The sequence below is a fragment of the Girardinichthys multiradiatus genome, chromosome X (assembly GCF_021462225.1).
Source record: "Girardinichthys multiradiatus isolate DD_20200921_A chromosome X, DD_fGirMul_XY1, whole genome shotgun sequence".
NCBI classification, from domain to species: Eukaryota; Metazoa; Chordata; class Actinopteri; order Cyprinodontiformes; family Goodeidae; genus Girardinichthys; species Girardinichthys multiradiatus.
Genome location: NC_061817.1, coordinates 39651144 through 39666453, shown reverse-complemented (window position 1 = coordinate 39666453; position 15310 = coordinate 39651144). Strand labels below are relative to the sequence as shown.

Sequence of the window (15310 nt, the reverse complement as noted above, 5' to 3'; positions counted from 1 at the left end):
CTTAAATTAGCTTCAAATCTACAGAAAAACCAACAAGTTTGTTACTGATGAAAAAATATAAATTTTTGATACCTTATTTACACTTTTTAAACACATTCCTATATTTGCGTAATTAATATTTGACATGTATATCAGGCTAAAATCTGAAATTTGACATCAACACCATTGTAAAATCGAGCTTTTTCTTCAGCCAAGACTCAGACCTTCATGTCTCTTTCTCCCAGACCATCGGAGAAAGTTCTTCATGATTTATTTCAGCTCGCTTGGATCACTGTAGCTCCTTGTACGAAGGTTTAGATCAATCCAACCTTCATGGGCCTTCACACCACTGGCTGCTAGTTTGCTACAGAATTCATTTTAAGATTTGATTTACTGATTATTATTGTTTATAAAGCTCTATAAACACTGGAACAGAGCTGATCCTGTTTTTGCAGTGGCAGAACCAACTATCTGGATCCATTTACCAATGCCAGCCAGTCAGTTTAGATGGACTTCCATGTCTTGGTAGGTCTGCAGGTGCTGTCCATGTTCAGATGATGGATTGAACAGAGCTCTGGGAGATGTTCAAAGTTTGGGATGTTGTAGAACCTGACCCTGACTGAACCAGAACTTTCTCCTTGACCTGTCGTCTGTGTTCTTTGGTTTCCATGATGCTGGTTGTTCTCTGATGTTCTCTAAATAACCTCTGAGGGTAGAAACAGAACAGCTGCAGAAAATCCCAATAAATCCACCAACGTTTGTTGTTGGAACGGAGAAAAAAGATCAAAAGTTCGAAGGGTGTGAATAATTCTGCATGGTGCCTAGGCTACCAGCAGAGATCAGATCCAGAACATTTTCAGCAGCTGGTTCTGGATCAGAAGATTGGAAACATCTCAGTAACATTTTAGCGGCATCTCCTGAGATGTTTCTGGTACCACTGTAACTGCTGAAGAAAACCCAGTTCTGATGAAGCTCCTTTCATGTCTCACTCCCAGTGAAACAGTCCTGGCACAAATGTTACTGGACCGGTTTAAATCGTGTTCCTGTCCCACCTTAACAGCAACATTACAGAACATCACCCTAACACAACTCAGGAGGAGATTGCTTTGTTTCTCCAGGTACTGCAGATAATTTCAGCTCATTCTGTCACTCAGCAATCTATATTCTTCATTTTTCAGGTGTTTTTATTTTGTTTTGGTCTTTAAGTGGCTCCCTAAATGTCAGTGTCATTTCTCCCTCAGGCATCAAAATCTTCTTTCAGATGAAGTCGAGGCTGCCTGCTGTGTCCAGAGCTTCTCCGTCTCCAGGGGAAAAATGAGATTTCTCCCCCGTTAATGTAAACAAATTAAAGACCTGCCTGGTAAAAGCTTCATCAGCTGTTCAGGAAAATAAGATGGAAAAACTGGCTGATAGATACATTATCAGACATAAATACAGTTTCAGTAGGAGGTTTCCATCCACTCATCTTCCAGACTAGATGGATTACACATGAAGCAATCACTTTTTAAAACACATATAACATTAATTTAATTATTTTATTCAACAATTAGGATAGAAAAGAAGCCTGACATCTGACAGCTTTCTGCAGGTGTCCTCTGGTATTTTGATGATTAATCTTTGGTGATGAGCTCCACATCTTTGAGCTTGGAAGGCCTCCTTGCCATCACCCTAATCTTTAACTCTGTTCACAGATTCTCTATCAGATTCAGGTCTGAACTGTGGAAAGATTTTTGTATAAAATTTTAGCCAAAAAAAAACCTTAAATACAGAAATAAATGCATTTGGGGAAATTAACACAGAGGCTGAAAAAACTGAGTGGAATCGTCTTCCCAGCACATCCCAGAATGATCATATCTGTCATGTCAGGCACCTCTGAAAGGCCACAGCCTGGCAGCTTCACTAGAGTTAGGGTATCTGCTGCAAATGTCAGAGCTGTTGAAAGAGAGTTAGGAATAATTTCTCATGGAGCTCTCACTGATTAGGTCGACACTTGGATCGAGCATGCTGTGGGCACCCGTCAGAGAAGAACTCTCACTGGTGTCTCTTTCATATCTTCCATTAATATTCATACAAACTGTTGTTGTTTTTCAGGGTCTGAAGCCGATGGACTTTAATGGTTTAGCTGATCCGTACGTCAAACTGCACCTGCTGCCTGGAGCCAGTAAGGTGAGTCCAAGTTCAAAGTTCTGTGTGTGGTAGAAGCAGGAGGTTCCATGTGAAGGTGACAACCAGCAGCACACTAGACCAGACCATCACAATCCGCTCTGACCAACAGCAAGGTTTACATATGTAGAAACTGTTTAATAAAACCAGTAAGTTAGTTTTATATTTCATAATTCTGCTGCTAAAGGTCGACGTGAGGCCGGTGGAAGCTGGAATCAAACCCACAACTTTCTGATTGAAAGATTTATGCTTTTATTTAGTGCTCATATTTCCATCCATATTGTCACTGATATGAGGCAGAGATATTAAAACTTTACTACCAGAAATGAACAGAACCAAACAGCTGTCAGCCCGAGCTGACAGAGTTGGCTCCACTAGGTAATCCAAACATCCACAAAAACCCTCCCACCTTATGAAGACATCATCTCCCTGTACTCTGAGAAGCTCCAAAACCAGTTCTCAGCCAACGACTCTGCGTCTGTCTGGAAAGGGCTCAAGCAAATCACCAACTACAAGCCGAAAGCCCCCCACTCCATCAACGCCTCGCCAACAACCTGAACGAGTTCTACTGCCGCTTTGAAAGACAAAGGGACAGTCCTGCAACCATCTCCCACGACGCCCCCCAACAGCTGCAGCCACAATCCACCACCCCCACCTCCCCAACCTCAAGAGGGGCCTTGGCACCTCCAACCCCCACCCTGAAGTTCCCCCCCACCAGCCCCCTACCCACGCCGAGGACGGCTCTTTCCATCCAGGAGAGGGACGTCAACAAACTCTTCAGGAGACAGAACCCCCGGAAAGCTGCTGGTCCGGATTCTGTCTCACCAGCCAGCCTGAAGCACTGCGCTGATCAGCTGTCTCCAGTCTTCACAGACATTTTTAACACCTCACTGGAGACATGTCATGTACCAGCCTGCTTCAAGTCCTCCACCATCGTCCCTGTTCCCAAGAAGCCAAGGACCACAGGGCTTAATGACTTCAGACCTGTCGCCCTGACCTCTGTGGTGATGAAGTCCTTTGAGCGCCTTGTGCTCTCACACCTAAAAGACATCACCGACCCCCTCCTGGACCCCCTGCAGTTTGCCTACAGAGCCAACAGGTCTGTAGATGATGCAGTCAACCTAGCCCTTCACTTCATCCTCCTGCACCTGGACTCCACAGGAACCTATGCCAGGATCCTGTTTGTGGATTTCAGCTCTGCCTTCAACACCATCGTCCCAGTTCTGCTACAGGAGAAGCTCTCCCAGCTGAGTGTGCCCGACTCCACCTGCAGGTGGATCACTGACTTCCTGTCTGACAGGAAGCAGCGCGTGAGGCTGGGGAAGCACGTCTCTGACTCCCTGACCATCAGCACCGGTTCCCCCCAAGGCTGTGTTCTCTCTCCTCTGCTCTTCTCCCTGTACACCAACAGCTGCACCTCCAGTCACCAGTCTGTCAAGCTTCTGAAGTTTGCGGACGACACCACCCTGATCGGACTCATCTCTGATGGTGACGAGTCCGCGTATAGATGGGAGGTGGACCATCTGTTGGACTGGTGCAGCCAGAACAACCTTGAGCTCAACGCTCTAAAGACAGTGGAGATGGTTGTGAACTTCAGGCAGAACCCAGCCCCACCTGCCCCCATCACCCTCTGTGACTCCACAATTGACACTGTGGAATCTTTCCGCTTCCTGGGAACCATCATCTCCCAGGATCTCAAGTGGGAGCCAAACATCAGCTCCCTCATCAAGAAAGCCCAGCAGAGGATGTTCTTCCTGCGGCAGCTGAAGAAATTCAACCTGCCAAAGACTATGATGGTGCACTTCTACACAGCCATCATTGAGTCCATCCTCACCTCCTCCATCACCATCTGGTACGCCGCTGCTACAGCCAAGGATAAGGGCAGGCTGCAGCGTGTCATTCGGTCTGCTGAGAAGGTGATTGGCTGCAGTCTACTGTCGCTCCAGGAACTGTACACCTCCAGGACCCTGAAGCGGGCCGGGAAGATTCTGGCTGATCCCTCCCACCCCGGTCACAGACTCTTTGAGACTCTCCCCTCTGGCAGGAGGCTGCGGTCCATCCGGACCAAAACCTCACGCCACAAGAACAGTTTTTTCCCATCTGCCACCAGCCTGGTTAACAAAGCCCAGAAACCACCCTGACACTCTCCCTTTCCCCCACACCCCCCCTTTTTTTGCTGACAGGACACCTGTAACCTGTAACTCTATGAGTTATATTAACACTCAGCTTGGACTCCTGCTTTACTTGCACAATGATCACCTGCACTGTTGTATTGCTCTTGCATCTTATACTGCTCTATATTTACTCTCACTCACTTAAAACTGTGCACTTATATTTATATTATATTGTAGATATGTTTATACTGTTTCATTTGTATTGTATTGCACCGACTACGCCAAAACAAATTCCTTGTATGTCCAAAAACTTACGAAAACCAATCAAAATTCAGGAAATCATGAAGCGACATACTCTCTGTTAGCATGCGGTACCTACTCACCATATGGGGGCGCTCACTCCCCATTGGCAGCACATGCAAAAACATGCTAGAAGGCTCACTCAGGGTGAAACTGACAGATACATTTATTAATTAATCTGGTGCCCCTTCTAATGCCGCCCTGGGCAGTGGCTCGTATGACGAACTGCCCCTGAACCACACCTGTACGCTCCTGCTCCTGGTATAACAGGTGATCAGGTAATCAGTGCATCTACTTCCGTCCTAAAGTCTAGAAAGTTTGAGGAACATGAATTTTTCACAGACCCCCCACCCCATTGTCACCGGCTGTGAATGAGTGGGAAGTCAACAGATGGAAATAAGCCTCTACTGTCAGGTGATTTCTTCAGACCTGGACCATAAACATCAGGAGCTCCACAGGTTTCCACATGTTTCTAGACTAATAGCAACCCTGGGACTGAAATTGAAAACTATTGAAATAGAATAAAACCAACATAAAGTCACTGCTTCACAGATGAGATGTTTTTGGCAGTTCATACAACAGCAGATGAATCGGTTTCCATCTGACCCAAAATGAGTCTATCCTGGGTTGATATTCTCTGCACATCGCCTGTAAGGGAAGAAGATTTCATGGCTTTTCAATGACTTCTGACCCAAAACCGAAACGCTTCATCAGCACAGGACACTTAATGTAAATTTTACACCCAGAAAAGCAGCGCAATAAGCAGAAAACCTGAAGAAAATCATCTCACATTAACCTGGAAATGCATGTTTTTAATAACTCCAGGCTTTCTGGATCTGATGCCCTGGATGGCAGTGGATCTGGTGACAGTGTCTCACAAAAATATTCAGAACCAGTTCTAGCCACACACTTTACCAACATACACTGCTGCAGAATTATGAAGTGGTGTCTCATTTTACGTTTTATAAAAACACAAAGCTGAGAAGTGTTGTGTGCATTTATTCTCCTGAGTCAGAACTCTGTATTAACTCCTTAGGCTGCAGGTCTTTAGGGATTTCTAATTGGGAAATATATCCTAACAGCACCTTCCACACTAATTGGACCCAACCCTACTCGGTTACTATTTGCTCACCTGGTAGAGATGCTGACCGGTTTCCACGACAACGGCGCATGCACAATTTCTCTGAAAACGGCCCAACGGGTCCTAGAGTGTAAAGCTTTGAAAACGTCTCGGTTTCTGTTGTCATGTAGGCGGGAAAATGGGGAGTATGACGATATTATTGCGCACGCACACAACATAACGGCTGCCGACTAGTTTAAAACCACAGAAGAAGAAGAGATCAACAATGGCTGCTTGCAGACTACTTACAGCAGCTGACTCTTTAGAATCTATCGACGGTTCTCCAACAACGTTCTTATATTCTCCCCGTTTCATAAACAAGGTTTGCAATTAAAACATTGTCGTGTTCACAGAAACGAGAACAAAATGGATCGTTGTCTTGGAAACAGGGCCGAAGTCATAGACTAGCAACAGAACCACAGAACTGACAGCAGAAGCCTGATCCACACAAACACAAGCTTAATCATAGTATAAATGATTCGGTCGGCACCAACGAATCATTACCTGTCTGAAACTTTGTTTGGGAGCATTTTGTTCCGTGTCCAGTTTGGTTCTGGGATCCCAGTGAGGAACTACCAACCATCCAGCGCCTGCTGAAATGGTCTCTGCCTCCCTGGAGAGAACGACCATAAACTCGGGTCAACCACCTGTGCTGAGAGTTTCCCCATCCACTGACCTGGAAGATGGAAGTCAGAGCCACAGGTCCAGAGACCCAGTCCAGTTCTTTGAGTTCAGCTGGTGTCAGCAGCTGCTGGATGTCGAAGGCCGCTAATTTTAATTTTAATATAATTTAATAAAAACTTCACAATCAGTCTTACATTTACCAGCAGCCCTTTAAAATCAATTTAACTGAGCTTCTATTCAGCACTTTTTAAAAGTTATCAGATTTTAAGGAACTTTTATTTTGATCAACAATTTCCTCTTTTTCTGGGATATAAATAATGTGAGACTTTCTGTTAAAATGGGAAAGACCAGAGAACATCCCTGCATGTTGAAGTTTTGACTCTGCTCCACATCTACAGTCAGAGCAATAAGGAAAACGTTGATAGTCCACCACACACAGTGAGGAGGACATCTACAGGTCTCTGCTAGAGAACTGCTGGGCCAGAAGTGTCCTACTGGGCTTCTGGGTCTCCATGACAACCGCCAGACACCATATACATGCTGAATGGCTGTTTGTTAGAGTGGCATTCTGGGTAAAAACCTTTTCTGTCTGATCATCACAATCATGAACACTGGGACAGCTGGGACTTTAACTGGAACTGGAAGCAACATTTATCTTCTCAACAATTACGCTCCAAGATGTCTAACAGATTGTCAACACGTGTCTGTGTGTCTCTGCGTGTCCCTCTGTGTTTCAGGCCAACAAGCTGAAAACAAAGACGATCCGAAACTCCCTGAATCCTGTCTGGAATGAAACGCTCACCTACTTCGGGATCACGGAGGAGGACATGCACAGGAAGACGCTCAGGTGTGTCAGAGACAGCAGGAATGATCAATGACTGCTTTAATGAGATCTTCACTCAGAGCCATAAATCAAGCAAAGGGACGTCCTGACATTCATTTACGGTGCTCAGATGTCATCTTTTATTCATTTAATTGTGAGAATAAAGACCAGCCTAGCTGAGGCTGCAGTTTATGATAAATGATGAGAAACCAGAGGAGAACATCTATGATCCAAAACCTGAGAGGAAAGCTTTATTTACTTTTATGATTTCCTTCTTGTTATTGTTCTCCTCTGGTCTTCTTCTTGGTTTCTCTTTCAATCTCTATGCACAGATTTCTATAGCTCAGCCATCCTTTCCATCAGAATCATCACTTAAACTTTAACTGGGTCACATAAAGTTGGACTTTCACTGGACTCACTGTTTAAGTTTGGGGATTTTTTTCCCCAGAATGTTCAGCGTAGAGCGTGATGATGGTGCTGACCCGGTGAAATATTCAGAACCTTTTGGATTTAACCTCTTTTCATGGCCACAACTTCATCTCCTCATGTCCAGGTTCTCCATTCAGTCGTAAGTGTTTCTGTCTCCTTCCAGCCAGTGTCTCCACTGCTGGAGGACCATCGGTTTTCTGTCCAATCAGAGCCCAGAGTGCAGAGAGACACGCCCACACTCTCATTTACACCCAGTAGATTTCAGTTCTGGATGATTTTATAGAAACTGGACCTGGAGGTTCTGTTTCACTTGTCAGATCTGATACAGGAAGGCTGTGGACCAATGAAAATGAACATGTGAACCCATCAGGAGGTTCTGGCAAGGTTCTGGTCTTTTTACACACCTTTTCATTTTCACACAGGTACTGATTCTGCTCCCTAAAAGCAGCGGGAATCACCAAAGCAATCAGTGACTCAGCATTTTTTAAATCTCTGGTTCTTCAATTCAATTCAAAAATACTTTATTAATCCAAAAGGAAATTAAATATTGTTGTAGCTCATATCATCCAAGGGTTCTTCAGAGCTGTTGTAGATGCTGATGGCTGTGGGCATGAAGGATCTCCTGTAGGTCTGTCTTACAGCAGATCTGAAGACACTCAGTTGTTGTAGGACAGTCTGATGAAGAGGATGCTCAGGGTTCTCCATAATGTTCTTCATTTTATGAAGAATCCGTCTTTCCACAATGATCTCCAGAGGTTCCAGAGGAGTCCCCAGAACAGAACCAGCCTTTTTTATCAGCTTGTTGAGCTTTTTTAAGTCCCTGGTTCTGATGCTGCTTCCCCAGCAGATGATGGTAGAAGAGATCACACTTTCCACAACAGACTTATAGAAGATATGCAGCATCTTGCTGGAAACACCAAAGGATCTAAGCTTCCTCAAGAAGTACAGTCTGCTCTGTCCCTTCTTGTAGATGGCTTCACAGTTGCATCTCCACTCTAGTCTGTTGTCCAGGTGAACACCGAGGTATTTATACTCCTCCACCACCTCCACTTCTTCTCCTATGATATAAATAGTTTTTGACTTATTTCTGTTTCTCTTAAAATCTACAATCATCTCCTTTGTTTTATTCACGTTCAAAATGAGATGATTGTTTCCACACCATGCCACAAAGAGTCCACCACCTTCCTGTACTCAGCTTCTTGTCCATCTCTGATCCCCCCCACGACTGCTGAATCATCTGAGTATTTCTGCAAATAAATATCAAACAAATATCGCTGAGCAGCACCAGGAAGCTCGTTACCTTAAACTGGACCATCAGAAAGATGTTAAACTAAACTGGATTTTTTGGACAGCTGAAATTTTAATTTGTTGGATTCTTATTTTTGTTTTTTACAGGGATCTGTTTTTCAACTCCTTCACGCTTTTTCTTTCCTGTTTCCTTCAACATTTCCTCTCACCTCATTCATTTACTTTCTCTTTCCTTCTCATCTTTCCTCTTTTCCAAATTTTTCCTTGTTTTTTCTTGTCTTCTTCTTGTATCTTCCTGCTTCCTCTGATCGTGTTCTGTTAAAGGTTCTGATCCGGCTCCAAGGACTCCGAACATATGAGAACCCAACAGATGCAACAGTTTAAAATAGGTTGAATGAATAAGATTCATTTCAAAGCAAAGATCAATGTAGTCAGCTGTTGGTTTCAGCCTTCTCCCCTGAAACCTAAACCAACAACCCAAACTAATAACCCAAAACAGAACCGGGACTGCTGCTAACTCCAAGCTGACTAATAATGAAAATAAAGAGGCGGCCTTTTATAATCTGCTGAGTGATGAAATGTTAACAGCTCCATGTCTCCACTGCTGTCTTTGTTCAGGTTGACCGTCTGCGATGAGGACAAGTTGACCCATAATGAGTTGATCGGAGAATCCCGAGTTCCTCTGAAACGTATGAAACCCAACCAGACCAAACATTTCCACACCTGCCTGGAGCATCCACCACCGGTAAAACCCCACAGTTTGAAGCTGAATCTGATTTGTTTTTAGAACTTGCCGTCTTTAAATAGATGTCCAGACATGGCTTCTTCATGTTCCCTCCTGTGATCCAGACTTTTCTGCAATCCACTAAAGATTCTGATTCTCCAGGCGTTCTGTGTGCATTGTACAGAATAAATCCAGCAGAGACTTGAGAGACGTTTCATCGTTCAGATAAACATCTAGTGTCATCAGCAGCAAAAAGGAGTAAACTTTGACAGACCTTCAGAAGGTCAGAAGAGCCTGTTTGGACCAAGCTTCCTAACGATGTTCTTTGTCTCTCCTTCCTCCAGCTGCCCTCACCCACTGCCATGGGTGAAGCCCTCAGAGGAATATCCTGCTATCTAAGAGAGGTAAGGACCCATAAATCTGATTAATCTGATGTCGGGACACCTGAGGAATGTCAGGAAAAGCTACAGGTTGGACCCTCCTGAGACTTCAAGTAAAGCAGGAGTAGTCACATGACTTCACTCTCACCTGGAGTCATTTAGAGGTGTTTCCACAGGAAGTGAACATCTTATTGTTGATGATGCTAGTTCTCTACAACAGGTCCATCATTCAACATCATCTACACACCACCATCTTCGTCACCTCTGTGCAGGCAGCACTTTGTCTTAGTGTTGGTTCTTCTGCTCAGACATCAGACCAGAAAGTCCTGAAAGAGCGAAAAGATCTCCACCAGGATTTAAATGTGCAGAATGAAAATTACAGAAACAAACATCAAACCAATCAGAAGATCCATAAAACCACAACAACCAGTAGAAGAAGCAAAACAATGGATTCCCTGAAGGAAACTTCATGTTGAGATGAAAGAAACCAGAGACGTTGCTGCTGAGGCAGCTGACCAGACATCTGCTGAAGATCCTGCAGATCTACAGTCTGGGTTCCAGACGTGCATTAAATGTTGTCACTGTAACCATGCAAATAACTGAAAGAGGTTAAAGGTTAGAGTACCAACATACTTTAACCTTTAAACTGCTACCTGAGGGCTGTGGAGTCTGAGATGGAGATCATTTCTTGGGGTGAATCTGTTTGGACCTCCACTCCTGGGAAGATGGGCGGCTGTCTAAAGATGTTTTCTTCCTTGGAATAATCTCTCTGTGGAATGATGGACTTCAGAAGGTTTGGAGATGACCTTCTAACCCTTCCCAGGTTGATGGGCAGGAACAGCTGCTGCTCTTAGATCATTGTTCTGAAGCCAGGACAGAAAAGCAGGGAAGAACTGGGATTTAATCACCAGAAAATCTGGATAAAACCAGAATAAAACCACGACTAAACTGAGATAAGATCAGTAGAACCAGCACGTAAACCGTCCCAAAGATGGAATAAAATAAGAATTAAAAACATCAAACAGGGATTAAAACAGGATAAAAACAAACTGAAATGCAAATCAAAGTAGGACAAAATCAGAGTAAAACCAGAGATAAAAAAGAGGATGGTACCAAGACAGAACCCGGTCCACACTGGGATAAAATGACAGTAAAACTGGAACAGAATCAAATAAAATGGGGATAAATTTTGGACATTTTTCATTCAGTGCTTTAATGTTTTGGATTCACGGTGGTTCTGCTCATCTGAGGCTGCAGTTTTCTCGTTTATGACCTGCTGAGGGTCAGATGAGGGTCAGGTGTTTTCTGGTTGAGTTGTTCCAGATCTCTTGGACTCTGTAAACTCTGGACTCTTGACATGGGTCCATGTTGAGCTTTTGTTAGAATCTGTAAGACTGAATTTGACCCAGATGTTCTGATCCCTTTGGACAAAGTGAAATCTGTGTCCTTTTCCAGCATCTGGAGATAGAGGTTTCTGAGTGTTGTAGATGTTATCAGACAGTTCAGTTACATGAGTTCTGGTCCGACCCAAGTTAAACACTTGAGATTTGCAGATCTGAGACTCAGTTCGACTCTACTTAACTGTTTTCTCCATCTGCCGTTGAGCACTGACAGAAATCTGTGTCAGATCTTTGACATTCAGCTGTTTCTGCATCGTGATGAAAGCGGTTGCCATGGTAATTAAGTGTCTGCTGACCCTCCAATAAAACAATACCTGAAGAGAGACGTCTGAACCCAACAGGACTCTGAGAGGATGTTCTAGATAATAAGGAGGCCAGGAGGTCCATGAGATTCAGATTTCAATTAACCTTCGTTTGTTTCTTTCATTTTCACCGACGGATGTCAGGAAGGGCAGATTTAGCTCTGATACCTTCAGAGGAGGAGAAGGTTGAAGGAGGATGTGAGGGAGGTTTGAGAACAGGTGGAACCAGAATCTGTGTGTTCAGTGTTTGGTCCCTCCCTGTAGCTGCATCTACTCACTTTCAGCTTTATCTTCTATTTCTGTCAGTCTGGTTTCCTCCTCTTCATCCTAACAGGGTCTCATCTCAGGTATGGAAATCGCCTCTCAGGCTGATTTCTGGTGTTACGAGGAATGAAATTTTAAAATGTGATGCAGGTATGAATCATCTCACAAAGTGAGTCTCTGGGGATCAGGGGTGATGTTCTCTGGGAACCTTAGCAGAGCTCTAAAATCCACCTCCATCTCTTCCCTTAGTTCATCTACACTTCAACATCCTTCACAGCAGCATCTATGCTGAGCAGGAAAGAGGCACCAATGTTGCTTGTCAACCTCCTCCACCATTATGAAAATAAGTACACCCTCTGTCAGCTTTTGTGTCGGAAAAAGGTTCTGAAGTTAATAAAATCTAAACTCACAACAGATTTTTTAAAATAATAATGGAGTTGAAATCGTTAAGCTGTGTGTTAAAAACTAAGTACACCCCTTCATCCAGCAGCAGTAACCCAGCAGTGGTTTTCTCTAACATGATCAGTTTGCTCCACTATTCTTTTCAATGTTGCTTCAGTTCATTCAGGTTTCTGGACTGTATTTCAGTCACACCGAGGTTTTGGCTTTGACTGGACCACTTCAGCACATTGAGTTTTCTATCTTTTTTAGCCATGTTGTTATCAATATGCTGTGTTTGGGATCATTGTTCTGTTTATGAGCTTCAGATGCTGTGTTCTGGTGGGGGGATGTTGGACTGGCAGTGGGCGTGAGCGTTTTTATGTGTACGCATTCAATTCAATTCAATTCAGTTTTATTTAAATAGACCAATTCACAGCACATGTCGTCTCAAAGCACTTTTCAAAGTCAATTCAATCAAATCATCCAGATTCCCAGTCAGGTTCCTTCATTCCAATTAATCCTAACCATTGAACAGTTCAGTCAGTCACTGGTGTAGACTTTGCAGCAATCTCTCATACTGAGCATGCATGTAGCGACAGTGGAGAGGAAAAACTCCCTTTTAACACGAAGAAACCTCCACCAGAACCAGAACCAGGCTCAGTGTGAGCGGCCATCTGCCACGACCGACTGGAGGTTTGAGAGAACAGAGCAGAGACACAAAGAGAACAAAGAAGCACTGATCCAGGAGTACTTTCTATGGGAAGGAAAAGTAAATGTTAATGGATGTAGCTCCTTTAGTCGTTTCATCTAGAAAGAAAGAACAGATAAACTCTGATCCAGTTTTCAAGGTTAGAGTCTGAAAGAGAGAACATAGAGTTAGTCACAGTAGAAGCTCAGTCAGTAGCCATGTCTAGGAGAGAGAAAGGGTTAAACACTGAAAGACAGGACCATGTGGATCATCTGTAGAAGGTGAGCATTAAGTTGTTGTCAGCAGAAGCTTGGATGATGACCCTCTCCAGAAAGGTGTCACAGGTAGACACAGAGCCAGGCCAGGTGTAGCTTCTAGGAAGAGAAAAGAGAGAACAAAGTTAAAAGCTGAAATAACAGCAAATGATGCAAAATTGGAGAGTAGTATGAGAAAGTAGTGAAGAGGGTGAAAGTGGTCATTATGTCCTCCAGCAGCCTAAGCCTATAGCAGCATAACTACAGAGATAGCTCAGGATAACCTAAGCCACTCTAACTATAAGCTTTATCAAAAAGGAAAGTTTTAAGCCTAGCCTTAAAAGTAGACAGGGTGTCTGCCTCAAGGACTAAAACTGGGAGCTGGTTCCACAGGAGAGGAGCCTGATAACTAAAGGATCTGCCTCCCATTCTACTTCTAGAGACTCTAGGAACCACCAGTAAACCTGCAGTCTGAGAACAAAGTGCTCTGTTAGGAACATATGGACCAATCAGATATCTGATGTATGATGGAGCTAGATCATTAAGGGCTTTATATGTGAGGAGGAGAATTTTAAATTATATTCTGGATTTAACAGGGAGCCAATGAAGGGAAGCTAAAATAGGAGAAATATGATCTCTCTTTTTAATTTTCATCAGAACTCTTACTGCAGCATTTTGAATCAGCTGAAGGCTTTTAACTGCATTTTGTGGACATCCTGATAGTAAAGAATTACAATAGTCCAGCCTTGAAGTAACAAATGCATGGACTAGTTTTTCAGCATCACTCCTGGACAGGATATTTCTAATTTTAGCAATGTTCTGGAGGTGAAAGAAGGAAATCCTAGAAACCTGTTTAATATGGGATTTAAATGACATGTCCTAGTCAAAGTTAACACCAAGGTTTTTTACTTTATTATCTGAGGTCAATTTAATGCCATCCAGGTTAAGTGATTGACTAAGCAGTTTCTTTTTTAAAGACTCCGGTCCAAAGACGACAACTTCTGTCTTGTCTGAATTTAGAAGCAGAAAATTTAAAGTCATCCAAGTTTTTATATCTTCAAGACATGCTTGTAGTCTATCTGTCTATCTGCACTGTGTTAGTGACATCAAATCATGGCTGAGTCTTAATTTTCTGAATTTAGTTGCCTTGGTCTATAACTTGGTACTCCCTCTCACTGTAACTTATCTATGGCCTAATTTACAGCCAGGGCTTAGGGCAAATGTTTCTACAGATGGCCCTGTTTTGTCTTAGGAAGGGCTCCAGGGCCGGAGAGGAGATAAGGAAGGCCCTTGGATCACTGTTCAGTCAACATCTAGGAGGAAGAATTACAACTGGTCCTGCCTTTGTCTTCATGAGGGAGCCCCTGGCTCCATGGGATTACCCTGAAGCTACTATAAGAGAGAGATGTTTCTATGTCTAGTTAGAGCAGATACGGAGCACCTCTTGAACACGCCTGAGGTTGTAAATGCTCTTCCTTACAAGGTTATCAATAAAAAGCTTATTGAGTGATGATCATTGATCTCTTCCTTCATTAAATATGAATTTCTCCACAACAAGCTCCATCAGATGAGTTCGGAGATATTTCTGGAGCAATTCTGAGGTTTTTATTTAGCTTAGAGTTCATGGTGCAGCTGCCACCAAGAGCCTCACATCATTGAAGATCAGTGATCCAGTATCTGTGACACCTAAATCATGACAACCCCACCACCATGTCTGCCCGTCGCTCTGATCCAGGCTCATCATGGTCTTGTCTTTCCAGAGGACCCTTGTTCAGACTACTGGAGCCACTTTTTAGCAGCTGAACATCCTGTTTTTGTGGCTTCCTGATGGTTTGTGTTTTCCACCGCAGCCTCTGTGTTTCTGTCCCTCAAGTCTTCTATGGACAGTCGTCTCTGGCAGAGAAACAGGAGGCTGTTTCTGATCTGTTGGACAGGTGTTACCATAGTGATGGTTCTGCTCTAGTCAGCAGTGGACTTCTTCCTTTGGTGCATCCTTTCTGCCTCTGATGGTTTGAGTGTTGGTGCTCGACCTCAAAGCATCTTGTGTTGCTTTCATGTTGAACAGGAACTGCAGACTCCATCCTCGACCAATGAACCAGAGAAACACACCTGAGGAT

At 43.7% G+C, this 15310-nt stretch overlaps 1 protein-coding gene across 2 annotated transcripts in view; it reads left to right on the top strand.

Moving 5' to 3' along the window:
• The window catches only part of LOC124862600 (double C2-like domain-containing protein alpha), a 79608-nt gene that overhangs the window by 37007 nt on the left and 27291 nt on the right, over positions 1–15310 (top strand). For both annotated transcript variants that reach the window (XM_047356602.1, XM_047356603.1), the window contains exons 4-7: positions 2071–2145; positions 7038–7147; positions 9419–9545; positions 9869–9928. In XM_047356602.1, coding sequence (XP_047212558.1) covers positions 2071–2145; positions 7038–7147; positions 9419–9545; positions 9869–9928 — 372 coding nt within the window. The remainder of the gene's footprint in view (positions 1–2070; positions 2146–7037; positions 7148–9418; positions 9546–9868; positions 9929–15310) is intronic.